The sequence below is a fragment of the Acomys minous genome (genome assembly GCF_964271855.1).
Source record: "Acomys minous genome assembly, chromosome: 1".
NCBI lineage: Eukaryota > Metazoa > Chordata > Mammalia > Rodentia > Muridae > Acomys > Acomys minous.
In genome coordinates this window covers 3,515,275-3,538,973 of record NC_140483.1, presented here as the reverse complement: position 1 = coordinate 3,538,973, position 23,699 = coordinate 3,515,275, and the positions used below count along the sequence as shown (strand labels likewise).

Sequence of the window (23,699 nt, the reverse complement as noted above, 5' to 3'; positions counted from 1 at the left end):
GCCATCAGTAGTAACTCATGTGCCTTTGAACTGTATGTATTTCGCTCTTCAATTCCAGCGCCCCCAAACCTTGAGTTTGCCCAAAATCAGGGGTCTGGCTCAAATCACTTCTTTCCGGAGCTTCCCGCAGAGCAGTACAAGTCCGCCAGCCCTTGTTCTGCCCTTAGCATTACATTTGCAGTCTTTCAGACTCAGTTCTTCTGTCGAAAGCTTCGCAGACAGCTCTCCTGGTCTTCAGAGCCACCTGGTGGAGCGTGCCCGAACTACGAGAGCTCTCTGAGCTCTAGAGATGAACTGTGTGGGTCTACCCAAAGCTAGAACTTGAATCGTGGCCTCCCAACTCCTAAACACAGGCTGTTACGCTCCTGAGAACGCTCTATGCGTTCTCAATAATTGCAGCCTGCGTGAATGAAGCGGGCTAGCATCTCAGTTCTAGCCTCTTTAAGTCAGACAACCGTGGGAAGTACTTAGCGGTCCTGAGCATCAACCGCCCATCAGTAAGAGACGTTACCACGGTATGTTGGAGTGGACACAGGCATGCATTGGATCTGGGCAGCAGCTTTAGGGAGCAGTTGTGAGGTCTGGTGGATCAGCCAACAGGAGCCCCCACATCCATACACAAACCTTTGGTTAGCGAGATTAAACATTCCATGGGGAAGGTGGTCCTGTGGGCATGCTTTGGCACTCTGGACCAGCTTACTCTTGTGAGAGCTGAGAGAGGCTGGGCCCAAGTCCACCCCACTAGCCCTCCACACAGGACATCTATTTGCCCTACTCTCCACTTCCCCTTACATTACAGCAAGGTGATACAGCCTATGTATCGTCCAACACCATAGGAAACAGACAACACAAACTGGAAAGAGCCATGTCTGGGATGCTCAGTGCTTCTGCGTCTCGACGTTCAGCTATGACACTCAGCTATGACGCTCAGCTATGACTCTCCTGTCTCTCTTGACCAGCTGAATGAAGCAATCTCTTCCAAAACTGAGACCCAAGGTCTTGACATGATGAAAACCAAGATGGGGTAGAATAAATCCTTATCATGTCCCAAGTGGTGGCCACCAGACTCCACAGACAGAAGCCTAAATGAGGACAAATAGGCCTTTTTGTTGTTGTTGGGTTTTTTGTTGTTGTTGTTGTTCAGGAGGTGTGGTGGCACACACTGAAAAAATGTTTTGCCTGTATGTACGTCTGTGCACCAAGTGTGTTCTTGGTGCCTGAGGAGATCAGAAGAGGGAACCCGAGTCACAGACAGTTGTGCACCACCATGTGAATGCTGGGAATTGAACCCAGGTCCTCTGGAAGAGCAGCCCTGCTCAGTGCTGACATGGTAGTGGCCAGAAATGAAGGACATGTTCCCAGCACCTGCTGTTGATCGCAGAGTCAGTCTCTTGTAGCCCAGGCTGCTTCACCCTCGCTGTGCAGCCACCGCTGACTGGGACTCATGATCTTCTTTCCCTCTGCCTCCTGAGCACTCTGACCACAAGCGGACACCATCACACCCAGCTTTCTTTCTTTCTTTAAAGATTTATTATTTATTATTTATACATTATTCTGCCCACATGTGTGCCTACACACCAGAAGAGGGCACCAGCTCTCATAGTAGCCACCCTGTGGTTGCTGGGAATTGAAATCAGGACCTTTGCAAGGACAGACAGTGCTCTTAACTTCCGAGCCATCTCTCCAGCCCCGAGTTTGTTTATTTGTAGTTTATTCACTTTATATCCCGATTTTAGCCCCCTCTTTCTCCTTCCCCTAGTCCTTAGAAAGGGGGAGCCCTCCTCCCCTACCATCTGAGGCCAGCCTCTCAAGTCTCATCAGCACTGCCTACATCCTCTTCCTCTGTGGGCTGGCATGGCCGCTTCACAGGGGGAAGCGATCAATGAGTGGGTAACAGGGTCCGTGTCAGAGGCAGCCCCAGCCCCTGCTCCCCATATTATGGGGCCCACAAGGAGACTGAGCTGCCTATCGACTTCACCTGGCCAGAGGGTCTAGGTCTTTGCCACACGTGGTCCTTGGTTGGTGCATCAGTCTCTGCAGCCCCCCTGGGCCCAGGTTTGTTGGCTCTGTTGTTCTCCTGTCCTCCCAGGTCCTTCTGTTCCTCAACTCTTCCCTAAGTCACCCTGTGCTCTGCCCTAGACGTCTAATGCGCAATCCATTGCACCACACAGCCACTTCCAGCTTTATTTCTTATCTGTGTACATTATTTTTTTTATCCTTCCCATATACCTTTTTTTTTTTTTGGTTTTGTTTTGTTGTTTTTAATGTTTTGTTTTGATTTGTTTTGAGACAAGTGAGGATGTCTTTGCAGGTGTCAAGACTGGTGAGATGTGTTAGTTGAGAACTAAAAAGCATACGTTCAGCACAGGCGAAGGCTGTCCTCGGCCTGCAGGGGCCACTGCACAGAATGAGTGTGTGCTGGGGACAGGGAGAGCAGTGTGTGTGCTGTGACTCGGCACTGGAGTCCTGGTGGCAGTGACCACGTAAGAAGGGCTGAAGTTGACAGTGGAACATGTTGTTGCCCAGTGGGGTGAGAGGATGGTTTTTAGTTGCTTGGTCACAGTGATGCATACTGTCCCCCAACACACACACACACACACACACACACACACACACACACACACACACATTCACACACATGCACACACACACACATTCACACACATGCACACGCACACACACATACACACACATACACACACACACACACACACACACACACGCACACACTGCCCAGCCACTATATTGCCCTGGCTCTGGGCAATGGCTAAGCCCTTGAGATGGGGAACCGTTCACTTTCTGGGTTGGACCTCCTTGAAGAAACACCATGGTCCATGATGCCGCTAAGGGCCACATCAGGGCGTGCTCCTATGCAGCCAGGGTCTGTGTTGATGTCTGTGGCCCATGTTAACCACAGAAGGCCATGTGGATGTCTGTGTTCCATGCAGCAGTCTTGAAGCCATGTTGATATCTGCAGGCCCTGCTGCCTCCAGGGACCACATTGATGTGAGGGGCCTGTGCTGCCCAGTGAGGCCGTGGTGATGTCTGGGCCCATGGTCCTGCTGCAGCAGGAAGCCATGTTCGTAGTCTGTGCTGTTGCCGGAAACCGCAAGGAAGGCCATGGTCCCAGCTCCAGTTGACTGTATGGAACAGGGAAGCTACTTTGGCAGCGATGCCGTTGTCCACAGATGCACAGATGAGAGGGAGGGACATACAAGGCTTCTCTGACAGTCCCTCCCCTCAGCCCCTCCCCTCAGTCCCTCCCCTCAGCCCCTCCCTGCCAAAGTCATAGCCAAAACAGGAAGCCATCAAAGAGAACTTTTTTTTTTTTTAATTTAAGAGAACTCTTATAAAGTGTGAAAAGGATGCTGACGTGTAGCTCCCTACAAGTGATGGCTTCTGGCAGGGGCTGCAGGCGGAGGAGGATTCGTCTTTCTTTAGGGGGCTGGCCACTGGGCGTTTGACCATGTTCCCGTAAGTATATATGGACAACACAAGCTGGACCTTTTCTGCTTGTTTGTTTGTTTGTGAGGAGGTCACAAGGGCAGGGGAGGGGGGCAGGGGCGGGGGAAGGGGTAGGAGTGGGGGAGGGGGACAGGGGCAGGGCTAGGAGAGGGGAGCAGGGGTTGGGGGGGCGCAGACATGAGACATGGAAGAATTGGGAAGTGTGACCTGACTGTATGATGTGAAAATCCCAAAGAACCAGTAAAATAGTACTTTCTGGGGGGTGGGGGAGGAATACTTTCTATTACCTGGTGATAGATGTGACTAGGCAAGGAGGAAACATCTTTTCCTCTGGCCTGAAGTTGCGCATCTAACCTCCGCCACTATGGCCTACAGTGGGAAGTGTGCTCATCACATGTGCATTGCACCAACACCTGTGGGGGTCTTTCTGACCAGCAACAGAGGAGCCTTTCCATTCCAAACACGCCTGCCCTCTGCTTTGCCTGTCCATGGGCTGACTACCACAAAAAGACAGGCAGAGGGAGGGGCAGAGGGCAGATCTCTCCAAACTGATAGAATTTGTTTTTAAGAGTGCTCTCCCTGGAGCTAGAGCTGGGACCCAGGGCCACTCCCCAGAGCTCCTGTGGCGGCTTGCAGCGCAGGGGATCCTGCACCCAACACTGTATTCAGTAGCACAGACACACACATGCCCCAGCATGCACACAGCAACTGCAGTTCTTATAACCCATACGGTGGCCGGGTCTCCTTGGTCCCCTGCCTTGCCGCTAGCACTGCGTGACCGGCACCAAGCGTTAGAAAGCAGGCTGCGTTGTTGTTTCCTGAGCTTGCTCAAAGGTGTCCACACTGAATCTGTATGTCCCCTCTTTTCACACCACTTGTGTCTGAATGAGTCAGCACTTTAGTTAGGGGTCTTATTGTTAGTTTAGGCCGGCTGTCATTACATACCCAGTGAAATGTGTATACCCCTGAAGACCTCAGATCGTGGGAAATATAAGCAAATGAACTGTGTTTTCCATCAATGGGTTAAATAAGACAAAATTCCACTTAAAAGTTGTAAAGAAGACTCTTGGCAGAAACTCACGTTCCTTCAGGGCCAGCACTCATGGGATCAAGCTGTACCCTTCTCCTCAATGCTGTCTGTTCTGAGTCAGCCACGTACTTAACAGCGCACAGCCAAACTGACAATAGTGTTATATCACATGAATAAACATGCCACCATGCAACATACCAGTGGTATAAGGGAAGGAAGTTTATTTTGGGGAGAAGGGAAGGTCGGAGGAAGCTGGAGAAGAGGTAGGAGATGATTGAACATGTGGAGAGGCAGACAGAGTGGGACAGAGCCATGGGGGGGGGGGAGAGAGAGAGAGAGAGAGAGAGAGAGAGAGAGAGAGAGAGGGAGGGAGGCAGGCAGTGGGAGAGCATAGGAGAAGTAGGAGTAAGAGTGAGAAAAAGGCTGGCAGGTCATTTTTATCAGGCACACACCTGGCATGCCTCTGGCATTGGCAGGTGATGACATCAGCAGTTGCTAGGCAACCTAGAAGCAGGCTTGTGGGACCGCCTAATACATGGAGTTAAAGCTTAAGACCCCTGCGTGTTGAGCTGGTAATAAGGACCCAACAGGACCCCCACTGGTTGTGCTTGCCTGCCCGATTTGACAGAAGTAAAAAAAATTTTTTTTACCTTGCTGACTTACTTTGGGTTGTGTGGTTTTTTTTCTGAGATCTCAGACTCATTTCTAACAGCCCACCATCGTCGTCCCTAGAAACCTTGCTTACCACCAGAGTCCTGCCAGAGTCCTTAAGAATTCACATCAGGAAAGCCCACCCCTTGTCAGCAGTCTCTGTTAAACAGCTTACAAGCGCCTCAGCAAACACCATCTCCCTTCATTGCTTCCTATTAAGTGTTCAGGGACAAAAAAAAAGATGCTGAGGAAAGGGCGGGGGGAGTGAGACATGTGACATGAGAACAGAAAAGGGGGTGCATCGATCCAAGGAAGGCACTGATGGGGTGACAAGGTTCGCTTGAAAATGCTGTGACACTTAAAACACAAACAAAAGACCTCTAGGTGCCATAATCTTCCTTCCTTACGACTAACAGAGATGAGTTAGCGCGAACCCGTATGCGACGGCTCATCTTGGCTGTCAACTTGACCACATCTGGGCACGCTGCCTGTGAGGGATGTTCTTGGCTGGGGAGAGTCACCTCAACCTGCGCCACCCCTTCTGATGGCACCCCACATCAAACGACATAGGAGAAGGTAGCTTTTCTTTCACTCTTCCCTGCTTGACCTCACTCTCGCTGGCAAATTCAGCCATCCTGTTGCTGAGGTGTCTCGTCAATGGTACCAGAACCTACTTCTTTGGGATTGCAACAGACTGAAGACAGCAGCTCTCTGGACTCCAAGATCAGCACTGTTGAGACATCCAGTCTTGTGGCTGAACAACTACTGGATTCCTGGCCTTTCTGTCAGGAGACAGCCATTGTGGGAACTCCTCAGAACGCTGCCTGTAATCCACTCGAACAACGCCCCACATAAATGGACAAATGTTATGCAGTCCCATGCTAGTGACCATGAAACCGTTGCTGTACTAACAGAGGAGGGCTCCTGAGCTTGACTGGGGTTCTCTCTGCATTCAGCTACTACAACCTTACAAATAAGGTGACCTGTAAGTGTTTAGCTTTAAAAAAAAAACAACAACCAATCAACACATCTTAGTTTCTTGTTGGCATACTTCCTGCAATGCGAACGTGGCTGGGTTATTTTGGAGAAGTGCACAGAGAATGGCAGAGCTTGAGCCACCTTCTTCCTTAGGGCCCTGGTGTCACCATTTCAGCCAGGGTTCAGCTTCCTTAAGGGACAGGAGAGAACATCCTTACAACATACCCAACTAAAAGCTGAACTTTGTGCTTTTAACCAAATTCCTTCCTCCCTCCCTCCATCTATGACTGATGACACGGAGGTCCACATCAGACAGAACTCTGTGTTCCTTCACTTCCTTGTATGCTCTCACTTATGAAATTGTGAGGTTACTCTTGATCATAAGTTACCTTTGTTTCCATCCACACCATAGTGGAACTGAATTCTTCTTTGTTTACTTTAGCAGGTGTAGCAACAGTGTGATTTACTTTCAGCTATAAGAACACTCTGGTGTAGACCTCTTAAAAAAGATAACCTTAGAATGAACGAAAACGGTCATTAAGAGATTTCTAGGCTTTGCTTTTTATATATGTATATATAAACCAGTAATTTAATTTCACAGTGAAGAGGTCCTAAATTCTTACACAACATGAGGTTATATAAAGATAGAAGACATGGACACCTTTAAATCTTTAATCCTTTAAGCAGCAAGCATATTACTCTTCCAGGCCAAACACTGCTCAAACAAAAAAAGGAAAATAATGACGTGCAAAATATTTACAAAATACGCAAAGCACACAATAAAGACATCTCACTATATACATGTGTCGTATCGTCACTAATGAAACTACGGTCTCCTACCGTGTGCTCTAGTGTTTGTAAATAAAACCGCAACACGTCCCTCGGCTTACAGCACGCCCAGGCCCATGTCTGGGACAGAACAGACTTTAAATGAACCACAAGACACTGAACATCTGGACAGATGCTGGTGCTGCTGACCAACTTGACTGAATCCTCCCACAGACTGTACCGAAGGTTTACTGACAAGACACGAGACAATGAGAGCTGTCAAGGTATAATATGCACGCACACAAGACAAGGCTTTTAGAAAATGCTCTGGACAGCTTACGATACATAACCGTCTTCCATGGCTTTTAAAGTAAAAATAAGAATAAATACTTTAATGTTATTTTAAATCAGTTGCATTTTATGTGGGGTATAAACTATTAAGGTGACCCAATGAGAAAAAAAGGGCCTCTCCTGCAAGCCACCTTCAGTTAGGAGAGAAGGGAGGGTCCCTATGAAGGGAAACCTGACAACTAAACTGACCAGTGAATTTAAACCTAGGGCTCTTTAAGGCCAGAGAACCCGTGAGGACTGTTTCCCAATACTTAGGGAAGAGATGGCCCTTTGCCGTGGGCAGTCCGAGGCCCTGCCATCTGTCCCTCTCAACAATGAGCCAGGCTTCCAATATGAAGTCGGTCTATCAAAACTGTCAGCAACGCTGTTGAAATGCGACCAGAGTGAACTATTCTTTGTGGGTGCTAATGGTTTGTGTTGGAATTAAAAGGCTTTAAGTCTCTATTTCTTCATAAAAATGGGTCTCAGTACTTTAGTTAATGGCACAATTATTGCAATAATACAACAGATTCTCAAATTCATCTAGTCAAGTGACGCCGATGACAGCCCTAATCGAACCACAGGCACGGGCTGGCTGCACGGCCCACTCAGACTTATCCAGATGTACAGCAGAGAGTTATCAGGAAAAACCCCCTTCGTGTTAAACGCAGGCCCTATTAGTGAGTGTGAGGGCAACGCTGAGTTCAGAAGACAAGCGGAATAAAGGTTTCCACAGCCACCATCTCTACGAAACTGACAAAAGGATGGTCTAAATTCCCAACACAGGCAGAGGCTAGGTAAAAGCAAATCGCATTTACAAACATTTTTTTTCAAAATTAACATTTTTAAAGAACTTAAAAACATTATATCTCGCCAAATGTTAAGTCCTCTTTGTGCATGTTACTGATAGATACAGGGTCAATGACCTTTACACAAGGAACTTTGCACTAGGGCCCCAAACCATGTTAAAGGATTAGAAGGCTCAATACATTCTTTGTGGTTTCATATAATTGCTTTGCAATTGATTTAATTGCTTTCTTTTAAAGGAATATATTAGAGTTCCTTTAGAAAAAAAGCAACATATTTTGAAAAAAGGGATATGAAGCTATAATTTCTTAAATATGAATATGAACATATCAAAATCTGAAATGCAGGCTATTTACTCTTGCACTCCTAACATAGGAAAGTGTGTGTTTTTTAAAAAATTTAAATTAAAGAAAAAGAAAAGAAAGAAAGAGCTAAACACCCTTAAGGATCTTAAGGGGTTTTTACAATTCCTAGGTCAGTATTTTTGTACTAATAGCTCTGAGTACGAAGAGGCAGGAAAATAAGAAACATCAACGAAATAAATACAGTAGAAATAAACGAAACCCCTTGGCATATAGGCTACTCTCCCTCCCGCGAGATCGCGCCGGTGAGCCCTGGGAAGGAAGGTTGTGTGACTCCCACTTCTGCTAGTCCACTGCCACAGAACTGCTTTGCAGCTTCGGTATCTAGGAAGGACTAGTTTTCCTCTTTTGGATCGGTCAGATGAGCACTGGTATAATGCCGGGGGAGAGATTACTGCCACTTTGTCCGATTTAACTAGTGCAGTGAGGGCTGTGACTCTGTCTGAATCCCAATGAGGGAAGGCGGCTGCTGGCCACCAACCGCGGTCAGCACTGGTCTTGGGTTCAGGCGGGGTGGCATGGAGTTAGCAGGGCGGATGAGAGGCGGTGGAGGCTGATTGGGAGTTGGCCGGGGCTGGATGAACCGAGCCTGCTGCTGGAGTGGAGGAGGCTGTCGGTGAAGAGCGGGGGCGGCAGGCAGTGTTGGACGAAGAAGTGGTGGAGGCTGGTTCAGAGTGGCGGCGGGGGCAGGTGGGGCTGGAGTGGATGACGGGGCAGGAGGTGATGGACCCAGAGTCCGAGGAGCCTGTGGGGTCTGTGCCTAGAGGTGAGGAGACAAAAACACGTGTATGAGATTCAAGTCCGAGCAAACCTGCTGCAATACAGTTTGGGCTGTCACAGGAAAAAAACCAAAATAAAGAAAAACAAAACAAAACAAAACGCCAGTGTTTATTGGAAGCACAAGCTTCTTTTATTTTTAACAAAACAAAAAATAAACAACCCCTCCTCCCACCCCAAAACAAAACCCAACACGGCTACCAAACAGACATCCTTATTAGTAAACAGCGTAACAGTAGGAATAATACACCTTCCGCCCAGCCAGGACCAGAAGTCAGCGTGTCGTTACGACTTAGCAGCCGCGAGAGAGGTGTCACTGGGGAAGTGTACTGTCAGCCTCATGCTCATTTAGCTAGCCCTCACACATGACCCTTACAGAACGCCACACGGCAGGGTGACTCCTCAGCTCAGATTAGCTCAGATGCCAGACACAAACACACCTCCTCTTCTTCGTCAGTGCTCTTCCCTGACGGCACATTAGAAGCACTGTTTGTCTCCTCCCCTAAAGCGGAAGCATCAGCGTTAGAAGCCTGGGTTCCTTGCTCTGCTTCCCACTCCTGCAACACCTCCTCTAAGTTAAACCGACGCCTGTAGTTTACAAAGAAGTTCTTCACTTGGCCAACAGTCTTGTTGCCAATTACATCTGCAATAGCTTGAAAATCTTTACCATATTTGCGGACACCTGGAAGGCAAAGTAAATAACACACCTGTGAAGGATCAATGAGGAGAGCTGTGTGCACTTACATCATGCTCACACAAATACCAGCAATGAACAAGCTTTCTGATAAACTCTGCTCGTTGCTCAGTTCTGAGACAGAGGCTAAGCTACAATCAGGGTCACAGGTGACAACCGTCAATTATGTCATGTCTTCGAGCCAGCCACTTGCCTTCAACTGAACAATCAGAAACTTACCATGGTTTACATACTCAGTCATTTTCTCCAATCCTCTCTTGAACTCTCAAATACAGTCCAGTTATTGTAAAGCATTGAATTCTTTGTTCCATCCTCAATTCCACATTCATTTATTTCCCTAGAAGCCAGTCACCTAAATTTGAGCAACACCGTTTGTAAACAAAGCTGGTAGGGAAGGAGTCATCCCTTCACCCCGCAACGGGCTTGGTGGGCCGCACGGTTCCCCCACGATGCTAGGCTTAGTAGTAACTTTGCCGTGATTGCTCGCCTACCCCACCAGGGTACCAACAAATGGAAATCATTAAATTGTGAACTCAGAATTACCACAGTCTGATGGGTTGTGGGAAGGGGAGATACATCTGGCCCACCCGATGCTCTAAGACCCTGTCTGAGAACTCCTAACTATGCTTTTCTGGGAGAATCAGCTCTGTGCACACACCATGACTAGGACATGTGTCCAGTAAGGAAAGGCAGTAGCTGACTTATGACACTGAGACCAACAACTGTGCTTCAGAACTTAAGATGGGTGACAACCTGTTGAGCTGAATTCCAAAAGAAATACAAGGATTCATATTTAGAAACAGGTGTACCTTGTTCAAAATACAATTAAGAAGCTTTAAATTTATACTTTGATAACTGTAATTGTATCAGAAAATAACCATTCATGAAAGAGATGAGAAGGGGCCGGGGGAGAAGGCTTTAAATCAGCACCACTTAATGTAATCAGAGATGCGAGCAGGAGAGGAAAGCTTGCTCAGACTGCAGCTGCTACTGGAAGAAACATCTAACACACCACCACATGGGGAAATGACTCGGCTTTTAAGTTCTACTCTTATTATTTTGAGCTGAGTATTTGGGAACAAATATCTCCAAATAAACCTGCCTCGCTGGGCTTGACTGATGGGGAGCTCCCCTGCTTCCTGCCTCACTAGGCTGATGGGGAGCTCCCTTGCTTTAGAGCTTTTGGGATGAGAAATCTGACACTAACATTTAGCTAGATCTCACTTTAAACAGAAACTTGGATTTACAAGCTATGTTCACATGTGCTCTGTTCTAAAGGAAAGGCATGTGTGACAACACAGACATCAGTCATAAAGCTTAAATCCAAACTGAATTTCATGGTTCAAGATGAATTCTAATAGTGATCTACTTACACTGGGGGTTTATATGGCAGCAGAAATCCCAGGTTACCCATAATAGTTACTGTCAATACTCAAGTAGTTTCCATGAAGTGTTCTTTAGGAAGTAACCCTTTTTAACGGGTTCTGTGCCAATTTTAAATACAAACATGAGATAGCTGCATGGAAGAGAAACCAATTAGAAGACAGGGCTTTCTCGGTGCTAATTCTCACAAGGGCTCCTCAGTTCACACTCTCCCTCTCCCTCTCCTAGAATTTGATTACTTTGGACTCTGCCTGACTCTAATCTTCGCTTGTTTAACAAGCCTTATTTTGGCATCAGCACTGTCACACTTGCAGGATTACAGACCCTAAGCTGACTGCTTCCCACGAGAGGGCAGTGTTTCTCAAGTGTCCGGTGCCAGAGACTTCTCTTATTCACCAGGCGTGTTTCTGATGACCTCAAGAGAGGCTCTCAGCACCATGCAGACCCCTCTGGTTTGGTGGATGATCTCAACTGGCGTCCTGAGAACAAATGTATCTGGAACAATCTCCTCAGCCTGCAGGCCAGCTGGGCTCTGTGCTAGCTGCAGTTCCTAGGTCTCTTAGCCTGGGGCAGTCCCACCTGCCTGGTCCTGTGTTCTGACAACTCCAGGCTTTCTCTCCACGATGTGGAAAAATCTGGTGAAATGCAGTGTTACTGTAAAGCTAAGCCAGGAAATGGGATTTTTCTGCTTATTTCTCTTGTTCTTACTCAAACTATGGGGGCCATACAGGGTGTCTTGAAGTGTGTGTGTGCGCGCGCGCGCACATGTATGCACACAGAAGCCAGAGAACAAGCTCAGATGTTGTTCCTCAAGTACTATGCATCCTGTTTTTTGTTTTGTTTTGTTTTGTTTTTTTGTTAAGGCAGGATCTCTCTGTGTCCTGGAACTCACCAGGCAGGCAAGGCTGGCAAGCCAAAGAGTCCCTGGGATCTGCCAGCCACAGCCTCCATGCAAGTGCACACTGCCGTACCTTAAAACAAAACAAAACCAAAAAATCCTTGGCTCTAGGGGCTGAACAAAGGTCCTTGTGTCTTGCGCTTTACTGACTGATCCATTCCCCTGGCCAATGGTGCAGTGATTTGTAATCTTTGTACTCGTAGGAATTCTCTGTTGGCTAGAAGATAGAAAGAATCCTTTAAAGATCTTCACAAAGCTGGCTTCAACACACTGCCTGGGAGATGAAACTCTTGAGGTCTCTGCGATGGAGAGCAGCCAGCTGATGTGCTGGGATCACACCTCCAGAAGAGTCTCATCTGGGGATCCAGAGGACAACCAGTGCAGTGCAGAGATGAGGAACAGTGACATGACGGAATAGCCACTGAGTTCCACTCTGTACTCTGGGGGGGTGGGGGGTGGGGAGGTGGCCCATGCTCTTTATGTGGTCTGTAGCAAACCAGGCAATCTATTGCTTTCTCCACAAGGGAGTTGAACATGGTGGTTAAACCCATCAACCGGCTGATGGCACATCTGAATGGACAGCTGACCTCTAAGGTCAGTGGAATGACCATTGGAGACCCCTCCAGAACCGAAACTGTGACTTTCTAGAGAGGAAAACATTGCTTTTAGTCAAGTTTCTAAACTCCCCATTTTTGCAAGGAATTACTTTAAATACTTGATAGAATTTTTCAATTTTGTCTGGGAATTAAGACAAATGGAAGCAGGTGATTGTTACCATCACACTTTACGTGGCCCACATTTTCCTATCTCTATTCCATATTACCCAACATGTATAGACCACTGCACACGTATTTTTAGCCATTCTTTATTTTTGTTAAAGACCAACGCAGGCACTCCTTGAAGAACCCCCAACTCTGAGCTGGAGGACGTGTCTACCTTAGGAGCACACGGAGAGTGTTGCCCAATTACGGTCACGGTTCAGAAAGCCAGAAAGTTAGCATGGACACTGCTCTCAGTACCTAGACACTCTGAGGATGTGGCCTCTTCTATAACTAAGACTCATTTAAACTCACATCTCTGGGGATGGGTGTTGTCATCTCCTGGCAACTTCCTTACTAGCTCAGCAACCAGACAGCGAGGACTATGCAGACAGTCAAGCCCAAATCATGGTTTCCTTTTCACTGTCTACCACTTCTTTCTGCTCCCTGCACTCACATCTCTATGTTGTAAGTTCAGTTCCACTCCAAAACCAATGGGGGATTTGAATGATTAATCACTGAAGTGGTGTACCAGAGGCTGACAGACTCCAAGATGTCCACTCTCACAGCCTTTGACAACAGAAAAAATACTTCATACAAACAGGGGTGTCTTTAAGACGCAAAGGTGCTGGTTTCCCATTTCCGCTTCCTTTTGGTTACTCATGCTCTGTATTTACCACCTTTTACACTTTATGCAATGGTCAAGCCAAGTCCTACTTTATGAGCCACTCTAGTTTTGGGGCTTTAGCCATAGATAAATCTTAAAAGGCAATTTCCATATTTGCTACTTTGCTTCCCTTTACAGGATGGGCAGTATGAGGTGCTGAGGAGACAGCATCTGTCAGGGCACAGGACACCTGCTCCCTGTTCCAGATGCCATGGAGGGAAATGAAAACTGAAATGTAAAGCTGACATCTTGCTAAAATTTTGTTTTTCCTGAAATAGTATAAAGATTAGAGAGCTGAATCTTTTAAGCACTAGGAAATGCATATTCTTCTGAGGTGGACTAAAATAACATCAGCAAACACTGCATGTCATGTTCCTTCTGCGCTCCCAGGTCAACGCAGGGTTTTCTGACAATAGTCAATAATTGCTGCATCCCATGTAAAAGGCCATATACACGGACATATGGCAGAAGGGCCGTTCTTACTGGCACTAATGACATCCCACTTGGACTCCTAGAGAACATCACTGAGACCACAGCAGAACAAGAATGGACATAGGGCAGCTGCAGAAGCACAGACAGATCCCTGCACACCTGACTGACCCCTTCCCCACTTTCCACCAGGGGAGAAAGGAAAGGGAACTCCTAACTTGCCAGCACCCAGCCGGCAACAACAGGGACGGTGCGAGATACGGTTTAGAATGAGACCGATCTTGGTATTCTTGTAGGCTTTAAAAGAGTTGCAGAGTGTGTTCAGACAGACTCCCTGATCCCAGCAACGAAGCACTCTGTTCTCCAGGTCACTGTGACAGTCATTAGGAGCAAAGCAAAGCGCTTTACAAAGGGAATCACAGCAGTAGACACGTGTGTGTCATACAAACTGAAACACGTTAATATCAAACAAAATTGATGACTGCTTTGCAACACTGAGGCAGCTGTTACAGGATTTACCATGTAAAGGTCTCTCAAAAACATTAAGGAAAAGCAGTGCTTGACAAGTAGCATACTAGGAAAATCCACACCCTAAGCACGCTACAGTTACACACACACCCTGGGCACGGGGCACCACTCCTGTACACTGTTTCTAAGACTTACTTCTAGGTAACCATGTAAATGTCTGAGCATACAGGACAAAATGGCACCTTTTAGTCCTTTCTAAAACAACTACTTTAGACACAAATCGCTACATATTGTTTTACTTTATGTACTAACAATGGAAACCAAAAGGCCTAACTAAGCAGGGCATAGTGGCCTACACCTTTAATCCCAGCACTCGGGAGGCAGAGGCAGGCGGATCTCTGTGAGTTCAAAGCCAGCCTGGTCTACAAAGCGAGTCCAGGAACAGCCAAGGCTACACAGAGAGATCCTGTCTCAACAAACAAACAAACAAACAAACACCCCAACTAAACAAACAAACAAACAAACAAAAAACCAAAAAGAAAAAAAAAAAAGAAACAAAATGGCCAAATAAAAATTCCAAATACTTTCTAGTCTACAGAACTAAAAATGAGGTATTAATGTATTATTTTAGAAGGACCTTCAAAACCCTGAGAACAAGCATACTTCCCCTCAAACGGTCCTTAGAGTAATTTATTTAGAGGTGACTTTCTAGATATGCACAGAGAGCACCGCCCGTGCCTCAGCAGGAAGGAAATGTCTGACTCGAAGCATCGACGCTCTCTTCTGTTGCTTCCATACATCTAAGCTGGCTGCACACACACGGCTCAGGCTGTACACAGGGACCTCACTGCCACCCTTTCCTTGAACGCAGCTTTGCATGGTCCAAACAAACTGTTCAGTTTGGTGGACTCTGCCCCCGACAGCACAACACTGTCAAACTTCAAGTGCTGTGTGAAGAAAGGTCACCTCAAGGTTCCCTTGGAGTCTCATGAGAAAACCCTTCGCTGGGATAATTTATACCATGGGACAGAATTAGCATATTAACAAACCCTGGGAACCCGGGGTCAGTTCTTATCACGCAACGCTGCAGTGGAGAAAACCAGGCTGTGCGCAGACAAAAGAAAGGCCCGCTCAAGTCCTGCCAGAGTTCCAAGCCACAGTTCTAAATGCACACGATGCAACTTCTAAGCAAAGAGAAGGATGCGTGTTTGGAAATGTTAGGAACTCTGTGCCCATGCCTCACAGCAGTTAACCTTGATAAGAAAGCTCTTCTGCTCAAGACAGTGAGGCTCACCAAACAGTAAGCAGACCACATTCATTTACACAACAAAGTCTGCAGATAGTTCATCTTAAAGAGAAACAAAATCTATCCTAAATAAAAATATACAATTTGCCCTTAAGCAGATCAAACAGAAGAAGACCCAAGTCTACCATGTTCCCCGTTTGCCCATGGGTGTATGCCAGTGAGCGCTCACGAGCTGCACTGGCCACGGCCACACACTTTCAGTGTCTGCGGTCTCTTGAAGGCACTCAGTGACCTATCTCTTTGTAAGGAACGACACACCTAAGGCACATCATTAATATTTGCATGACCTCACACTTATCAAGGAGAGAAACAAATAGCAATTGGACAAATAAGAAACTTATGGTTTATGTTCATAGCAACTCATTGATGTGACAGGGACACACCGTGAAGCTGAGCCACAGAGCACTGGGTGACCTGCCGTGGTCCGTATGGGCCTAAGTGTACAGCTTCGGTACGCCACACCCACAGACACAGCACACAGTCCCTGGTCCCCGGGGAGGTTGTGGGGAATGCAGCCCTGTCTCGAGCCACTTCCACAGGAGGAAGAACTGCGCAGTCACCCTCATGACAGTCACAATGATGAACGACAATAACTGCTTATCTTTAGTATACCTTGCACTGCTAGAAGCTGCTCCTCTGTGGTCCAACGGGCATTAATTTTCTGATTTGACTACAAAATTAAAAAGAAGTTTCCTAATGAGGATATGAAGACAGACATTTTTCCAACTTGCTTTTTAAAAACTTTTCACCAAATCATAGATATGAGACTAATATGCCGACTCGTGGAGTTTCATTTCAGAAGGATTAAATACATCTTGAGTTACCTTTTATCCACACAGAAAGATAATGAAAGAAAAATGAACCCATTTGGGAGGCTGAACAACACAGATATTTCACTCACTTTTCAATTACAATGTTCCTATTACAAACCACAGAGACTGGTGTTAGCCCAGTTTTTAACATTTAAGAGATCATTTTCCTTAGAGAGAGTCTCTGCCTCTAATATTTTCTCACTTCACATTGAATAATGCTTTCTCTTACAATAGTTGTACAAGTTCGACTCAAATGGAGGATAAGCCTAAGTCCTAAGGCATTTCTTTAAATCTCTGAAGCAGAAAAATGATCCATTGATAGGAATTTTTTTTTAACCCCACAATTTCCAAATGATTCTTCCCACAGTGTCCAACACAAGCCAGACTTCAGCAGTTCAAGCCACTGAGTACATCAGGGGGGAGAGAGAGAGAGAGAGACTGGTGCCCCAGTTCACAGATGGCCCCAGGGACATCAGCTCTCACCTTTGGGGAACACCAAGGAAAAGAGGTTTATACCTCCTTATAAACAGGTATTCAGAAAGAAGAAGCAACTTCAAAGTCAGAAACAAAACCTTGAAAAGACAAAAGGAAAAAACTTTAAAAGATCTAGAGCAAGGAAGGAAAAAAAAATTGGAAACCGACATGACTAAATCCCAGGAGATGAGAGGGGACCATGGGCAGCCTGGACAGCGTGCTAAAAGGACACCAAGGGAGGGGGGCAGCAGAGCACAGGCTCTGAGACGCACGGAAGCAGCAGTAAGAGGTCGTCAGCGGGGCCTCAGATGGAGGGGTGTAGTTCCAGCTACTTGGGAGGCTGAGGCAGGAGGATGTCAAGTTCCACACTAATGGTCAAGAAGAGCCTTGACAATGTAGTGAGGCCCTATCCCAAAACGAAGTACACAAAGAGGGCAGGGGACGGAGAGTGTTTCAGTCCCCGGAATGCTCCCCTCAGAGGAAAAGAAATCAATAGAACAAGCCCCGAACTCAGGCAGGGGCACAGAAAAGAGCACATGAAGAAACGGCAGACACTGGACAGGTGTCCAGCGGCACCCTTGCTGGCTCCTGGAGGTCAGCACTGGAACCATTTTAAATGGACCCAAATGCTTCAGAGCAAATGGTGAATAGGTAATGGCCTATTCTAATTTAATCTGACCTGGAAAACACAAGCATTATAAACTGGCCCATTCTCTGTATGAAACAAAGTTTTTTGTTTTTGATCATATGTAAGATGCGTGTCTGTGCCATGCACACATGTGGATATGTGGAGGTGACTTTGTGGAGTTGACGCTCTCCTTCTAACTTTAGGTGGGGCCCAGGGACCAAACTCAGGTTGCCAGGCCCGTGTAGCGAGCTCCTCCACCGGACGAGGCCTCCTGAGGGCCTGGTTCATCCTCTGAGGCTGTTAGTGATTTGGTCACCAGGCTTCCACCGCCTTTGGTGTTGCTCTTCTGACTAAAGAGTGAAACAGTATCCTTTGGTTTTGAAAACCGTGTGATTATAACATGGGGCTTTGCTCTTTGAAGGCTTCAGTACTTCCCTCAAGCCCTTTAGCTCTTTTTGAAGAACTTGGCTGTCTTTGTTTCCCCAACTTCGCTTCAGCTGTCAACAATGTGTGGATGACAGGAGCTGTTCTCTTGCCCAGACATCATCCAGGGTCTCACCTGGGCATCTAGGGTTGCACTTGGTTTGTGCTGTGTTTGCATTTTATTAACTGCAGTGATGGGCGCAGTGCTAGCTAGGAGGGACTGCGCAGGCAGCGTCTGAAGCCACAGGGGAGCACGCGCTCGCTGGCCAGCTTCTCCTGCAGAGTTTTGATTCTGGGGCTCTCCTAGGCAAACAGCAACACTTCACAAACTGCTCTGAGGATGAACTAAACCTGGAGATGGTGCCTGAGACAGTGAGAGCTGATGGACTCAGGGACAAATACCATGAAAAGGGAACAAAAATGACACAGAAACGTGTACGCTGTAAGTGTGCATTTTCATTTAAACCTTAGAAGTGTCTGAAGGGCACAGTCCATGTGCAGAGTCCCCAGGTCTGTGGGGGGGCAGAGGAAGGGCCAAGTGCTCCAGCCACTCTGCAGGATTTGAAAAAAGGAAACCAGACCAAGGCTGGCATGTCTGCACTAAGCTAACAAGCAATAGCCGAGTCAAGGGGTGAGGAGTCAGCGCATGTGCAGTGCAGCATGACTTCAACCAGAAGGAGCCGCTAACGCCTGGAGAGGCGGCAGAAGGCAGGGAAGACGGGAAGGTAAAGTGAGGATGGGTTACACTAGAAACCAGGCGCTGGGACGTTCAGGCAGAGCTCAGGTCTGTGCGGACAAAAACATAATATTCATGTACCCAAACCATCACGGAAGGGTTGAGAAGCTTTTATGACAATGGAGCCATGAGTACATTACATAAATATAAAGTGCTTTTTTAAAAAGTGCTGTGTCCTCACAGAGGTAGCTGTGGACAGACACTTCTCACACACAGCACCAGCACTGCACTAGGTTGTAGCTGAACCCAAATAGGGCTGTTGAACAGATTTGAACCGTGTTGCATAAAGACGTGCTAAACACTAATAATGGCTCCCAAGGGATACGTGGGCAAGCTGTGTGAGAGCCGAAAAGTAGCTGAACGAATGGGACTTGGTTTCCAGGCCACGATGTTCGCCCTGGGTGTAGCTCCTGGAATGTCCTCAGGAGGAAACGGCAGCACTGCTGTGGGTGCTGCTACCACCCAGGCCTGCTGGCTTTAAAGTATCTGTGATGGAACTTCAACACTGTGGAGGGGCGGGATCATGGACATCCAGGAGGGGAAGGGAGCAGGAATTCTGAGTGTAGAACTTAGATCACGCCTGGGTGAAAGCTGCCACTGAGGGAATGAAGTAGTAACAAGAGAAGGAAGTATCTCAGCCGCTGAGGAGAAGGACAAGTAGGGCAACCATCTAAAATGGGGCGTAGTGACAGGGCCGGGACCCCAGAGTTTCCAGCTGTGGGTCCAGCCTTCAGCGACAAGTTAATAGCCTTTGAACTGTAGCTCTGGTGGGAAATTGCAGGAAGGAGGATATGGAAACTGTTTGACAAAATGGAGACAGAGAAGGAGGGAGAGACTGAAGAGAAATAGAACAAGGAATTTTAGATACACAGCAGTCTTGTAAGTTACTGGTTTTAAGTTCTCACAAACACCAGAGAGCTTAATTTAATGAAAAGACAACCAGAATATGACTTGTGAACAAAAACTAAACTCTGCAGTTGTCTCAGCAGACGCTAGTCTAAACACTCCATTTTGAAAGTAACTATTCCAACTAAGACAATAAAAGTAACACTAGAGGTCTCCCCAGACAGTTTAAATACGGGACACTTGCCCTGCGGGCTCCCTGTTAAATCAGTCTGTCTTCATCTGTTCTCCATTTTGTCAGTGGTAAGTTCATACTATTTCACAAGAGCTGGAAAAGTTACAAAGTTAAGCTTTCTGCTCAAGGCTGGAACCTTGTCTCCATCACAGGGGCAGACGCAGGGCTTGGGAACCCGAGGTCTGCCTTCTCAGCCTCTGCAGGGCCTGGGAACCCGAAGTCTGCCTTCTCAGCCTCTGCAGGGCCTGGGAACCCGAGGTCTGCCTTCTCAGCCTCTGCTCTCCTCTCCTCTCGGACCATGGAGCTCACTGCCTCCGCCTCCCTGCCACAGCTAACACCAAATGCCTCCTACACGCACACACTCTCTGGGAGACACATGCATTTTAACTCTGCAATGGACTTGCCTCTTGTTCTCAGCCCTGTGGCTAGCCTACCCCACTCACCCCTCACTGTACAACCTACACACGCCCCGCGTATTAGCGCAAGGACGTTTGCCTATTCTGATACCGCCAAAACACTTTTCCTGTGACACCATTCCATCGCCTACTCTCTGTGGTAAAGAGGCTGCTGCAGGGCTTTCCTCCTTGTACCTAATTTAAAGCTTAGTTCTAGCTTTCACAAAAACCGTTTACATCCTGGCTCCTGCCTAACGATCCCTATTAACACCCTTGGTTATCTCTCTCACACTGTGTTCACTGCTAGGCGGACAAGACTCTTGAGAAAAGATGTGTTTCATATTTCCCCTGAGTCTCAGTGTCAGCTCAGCTCTGGCTGGCTTTACTGCTCTGCACTGAATGCTCATTTGCTCTTCTCGGGGGTCACCCTCTTCTCGCTGGAACTTTGAATCTGTGCACCACCCCCATTTACCGTCCTCACAGAAAAACCCTCTCCTGACCACTCGGCCAGGGTGAGTAACGCCCAGCTGCCTTCCTAGAGCATTTGTTTCTAAGTCTACACTTCCACCAGTTTATCATATAACAGACTACAAGTATTTTTTAAGCAGGTGGGGAAAAAACCCCTCACCTTATCTCCCCGTGTTCTCACTGCCCTAACACTTCCCACAATGCCTGTGTGCTGATTACATGAAACAGTAAGTAGTTGTGGAGGTGAATGTGCTTTCTTCTTCAAATGTTACTCTAGATAAAATAAAAACTTAAAACCAAATGAGTGAGCAAAGCCCTTAGCAACGGTGAGCACTACATTTAGTGACCTGACCCCTGCAAAGGCTACAACATTCTGTATGAGGTGAGGTCTAGCCCACGGGGGAAGGACCACCCTTCAGTGTCTTTCCTGTGACACGATCAGTGTTCCAGAATAGATCCATTCGAGTTGCCCTGTTCTGACAGCAACAAAAATATAACACAAACACACTGTGGAGACTTTCTGGTGTTTCACACACTTCGAGTCACATGAAATCATTAAGTCACCCAGTGACACCCAGACCTCAGTGAGCTCATATTCAAGGCTCGGATTTCGGTGGTTTTATTTTGCTCATTCTTATATCAAAAGATATAATAAATGCTTGACAACTTGCACTCCAGTAGCTGGCCTAAAATGTGAACCTACCAAACAATTTTGCTATTCTGTGACACTTTGAGTGTTTATATTAGTGTAACGTACACTGACCAATAGGGTCTAAAACCCTGAGCTGCTGGTTATTATCTGGTCACCTTGGCAACCTCCCTGAGCCCTGTCCTTCTCATACAGCAGCTGTACCTGCCTCAGTTGCCTGTCTATAATGATCAGAAGGCGCACAGGGGTCACTGCTCACAGCACTGTCATGTCTTTATGCCATGGTAGTGAGTGAAACTATCCTGTGGTACTATTAAATATTTAAGGTTAGGATTAACTCTTTCTTGAAGATTTGGTACTTTTTCTGTAAAAGAATCTGGGCTTTTTTTCTTGTGAAAGAAAATGTTGACTGTAAGTTATTCAGCCTTTCCCTAATCATTTGGAAATTTTAGCAGGGGAGCTCCTAGAAATTCTTTACTTCATTTAAATTTTCAACCCTTTTTGTTATTGTTGTTGTTGTTGTTTTAAAATTTTCTGTGTGTGGGTGTTTTGCCTGCATGTGTGTCTGTGTACTAAGTGCATGCCTGCTGCCTGAGGAGGCCAGAAGACAGCATCCAGTCCTCCGGAACTGGAGTTACAGATGGGTGGGTAGCACTACGTGGGTGCGGGGGACTGAATGTAGGTCCTCTGAAAAAGCAGTCAGTGCTCTTAACTGCCAAGCCATTTCTCTAGCCTCTAAAATTTCAAACTTTCAGCATAAAAATTCTTCCTAGTAGTTCCATGGTTTGTTTTTAATAATATTTGTTTATTTTGTTTATTGCATATGAGTGCTTTATCTGCAGAAGAGGGCATCAGATGACATTACAGATGGTTGTGAGCCACCATGTGGTTGCTGGGAATTGAACTCAGGGCCTCAGGAAGAGCAGGTGGCACTCTTAACCACTGAGCCATCTCTCCAGCCCCAATAATATTTATTTATTTAGTGAGGGCATGCGCATGCCATAGTGCATGGATAGAGGTCAGAGGACAACTTTAAGGACTCAGTTCTCTCCTTCAACACGTGGGTTCTGGGCATCACACTGTGGTTGTCAGTGTTGGCAGCACTGCCCTTACACTGCCCTTACTTGCTGACCATCCCGTTACAGCACCCCACCACCACGCCTTGCCAAGTTCTTTTTGAGACAGGATCTCTCTGTGTAGCCCAGGCTGTCCCTCTGTCCTCTGCATCCCAGGTACTGATATTAAAGGTGTGTACCCCCATGCTTTTGTTTGTTTGTTGGTTGGTTGGTTTTTTGAGACAGGGTTTCTCTGTGTAGCCTTGGCTGTCCTGGACTCACTCTGTAGACCAGGCTGGCCTTGAACTCACAGTTACCCACCTGCCTCTGCCTCCTGAGTGCTGGGATTAAAGGCTGCACCACCACATCCAGCCCTGCCATGCTTTTAATACCTGCTATACTTGTGTAATTTTTAAATTAGTATTTGAAACTTTTGCTTTATATATATTTAATATATGATTAAATACAAATTAAAATAATCAATTCAAAATTTAAAGTTTCCTTTTGTAATAATACAGGACAATAAAATGTTTTATACTAGAGCTCCCTTAATTCAGTGTCACAACAGTATATCAGTTTACCTATGGGGCTTGGAATGAGATTTATATCTGATCTACGAATTTCTCATTGCTCCTCACAACCTAAAGCTGATGTGGGGAGCAATGTTCCTTTACCCCTGCTCTACAGCTTCCTCCCTAGCCCCACCTCCTTTTCATCTGTAGCTATGTAGTCAAACGCAGGAGGCATAGGCAGGCCCCACAGGAACACATGCAACTATGTGATCACTATATACACAGAAAGGCCAAAATTTTGTATGAAGACTTGATTGGATTTTAGGGGCATTTACGTTCTCCTATAAATACCATGAACAAAGAAACAAAACACAAATAAGGCTGAAAAATGGGTAATATATCTTTATATATGAGATTCTGTATTTTCAGGCAGAGTGTAAAATACACACAGAAAAAAAATCCCCATTGAAATTTGAGCCAAAGCAAGTATCTTAAAATATGATTTTGTGTAAGAGAACCCTTGTGATTTATCCTTCCAGTGTTACCAATTCACACAGGCAGAAAGGGCTCTGAGCAAACCCTGCTTATGCCTCGGCGCACAGCAGCCCTCCTGCGGCCTAGACACTAGGCTTGCTCTTACTGCAGCTTTTCCTAAGGACTTGCTGAGGGCATGGGAAATGAGTTAATTTAAATACAAA

General features: G+C 46.6%; 1 protein-coding gene and 1 long non-coding RNA gene across 7 annotated transcripts in view; one reads left to right on the top strand and one right to left on the bottom strand.

Moving 5' to 3' along the window:
• Positions 1–3,342: 3,342 nt before the first annotated feature.
• Positions 3,343–8,457, top strand: LOC311602544. Its single transcript, XR_014780776.1, has 2 exons — positions 3,343–3,474; positions 5,563–8,457. It is a non-coding gene; the product is annotated as an uncharacterized lncRNA (long non-coding RNA).
• RCOR3 (REST corepressor 3) overlaps positions 6,783–23,699 on the bottom strand; it is a 41,358-nt gene continuing 24,441 nt past the window's right edge. For 2 of the 6 annotated variants that reach the window (XM_084790067.1, XM_084790066.1), the window contains 3 exons: positions 16,384–16,441; positions 9,609–9,850; positions 6,783–9,151 (listed from right to left, as the gene is read on the bottom strand). In XM_084790067.1, coding sequence (XP_084646193.1) covers positions 8,807–9,151; positions 9,609–9,850; positions 16,384–16,441 — 645 coding nt within the window. In that variant the 3' untranslated portion in view covers positions 6,783–8,806. Of the gene's footprint in view, positions 9,152–9,608; positions 9,851–16,383; positions 16,442–23,699 lie in introns of those variants that run through there. The other 4 variants (XM_084790068.1, XM_084790070.1, XM_084790069.1 and 1 more) reach the window with 4 other exon arrangements.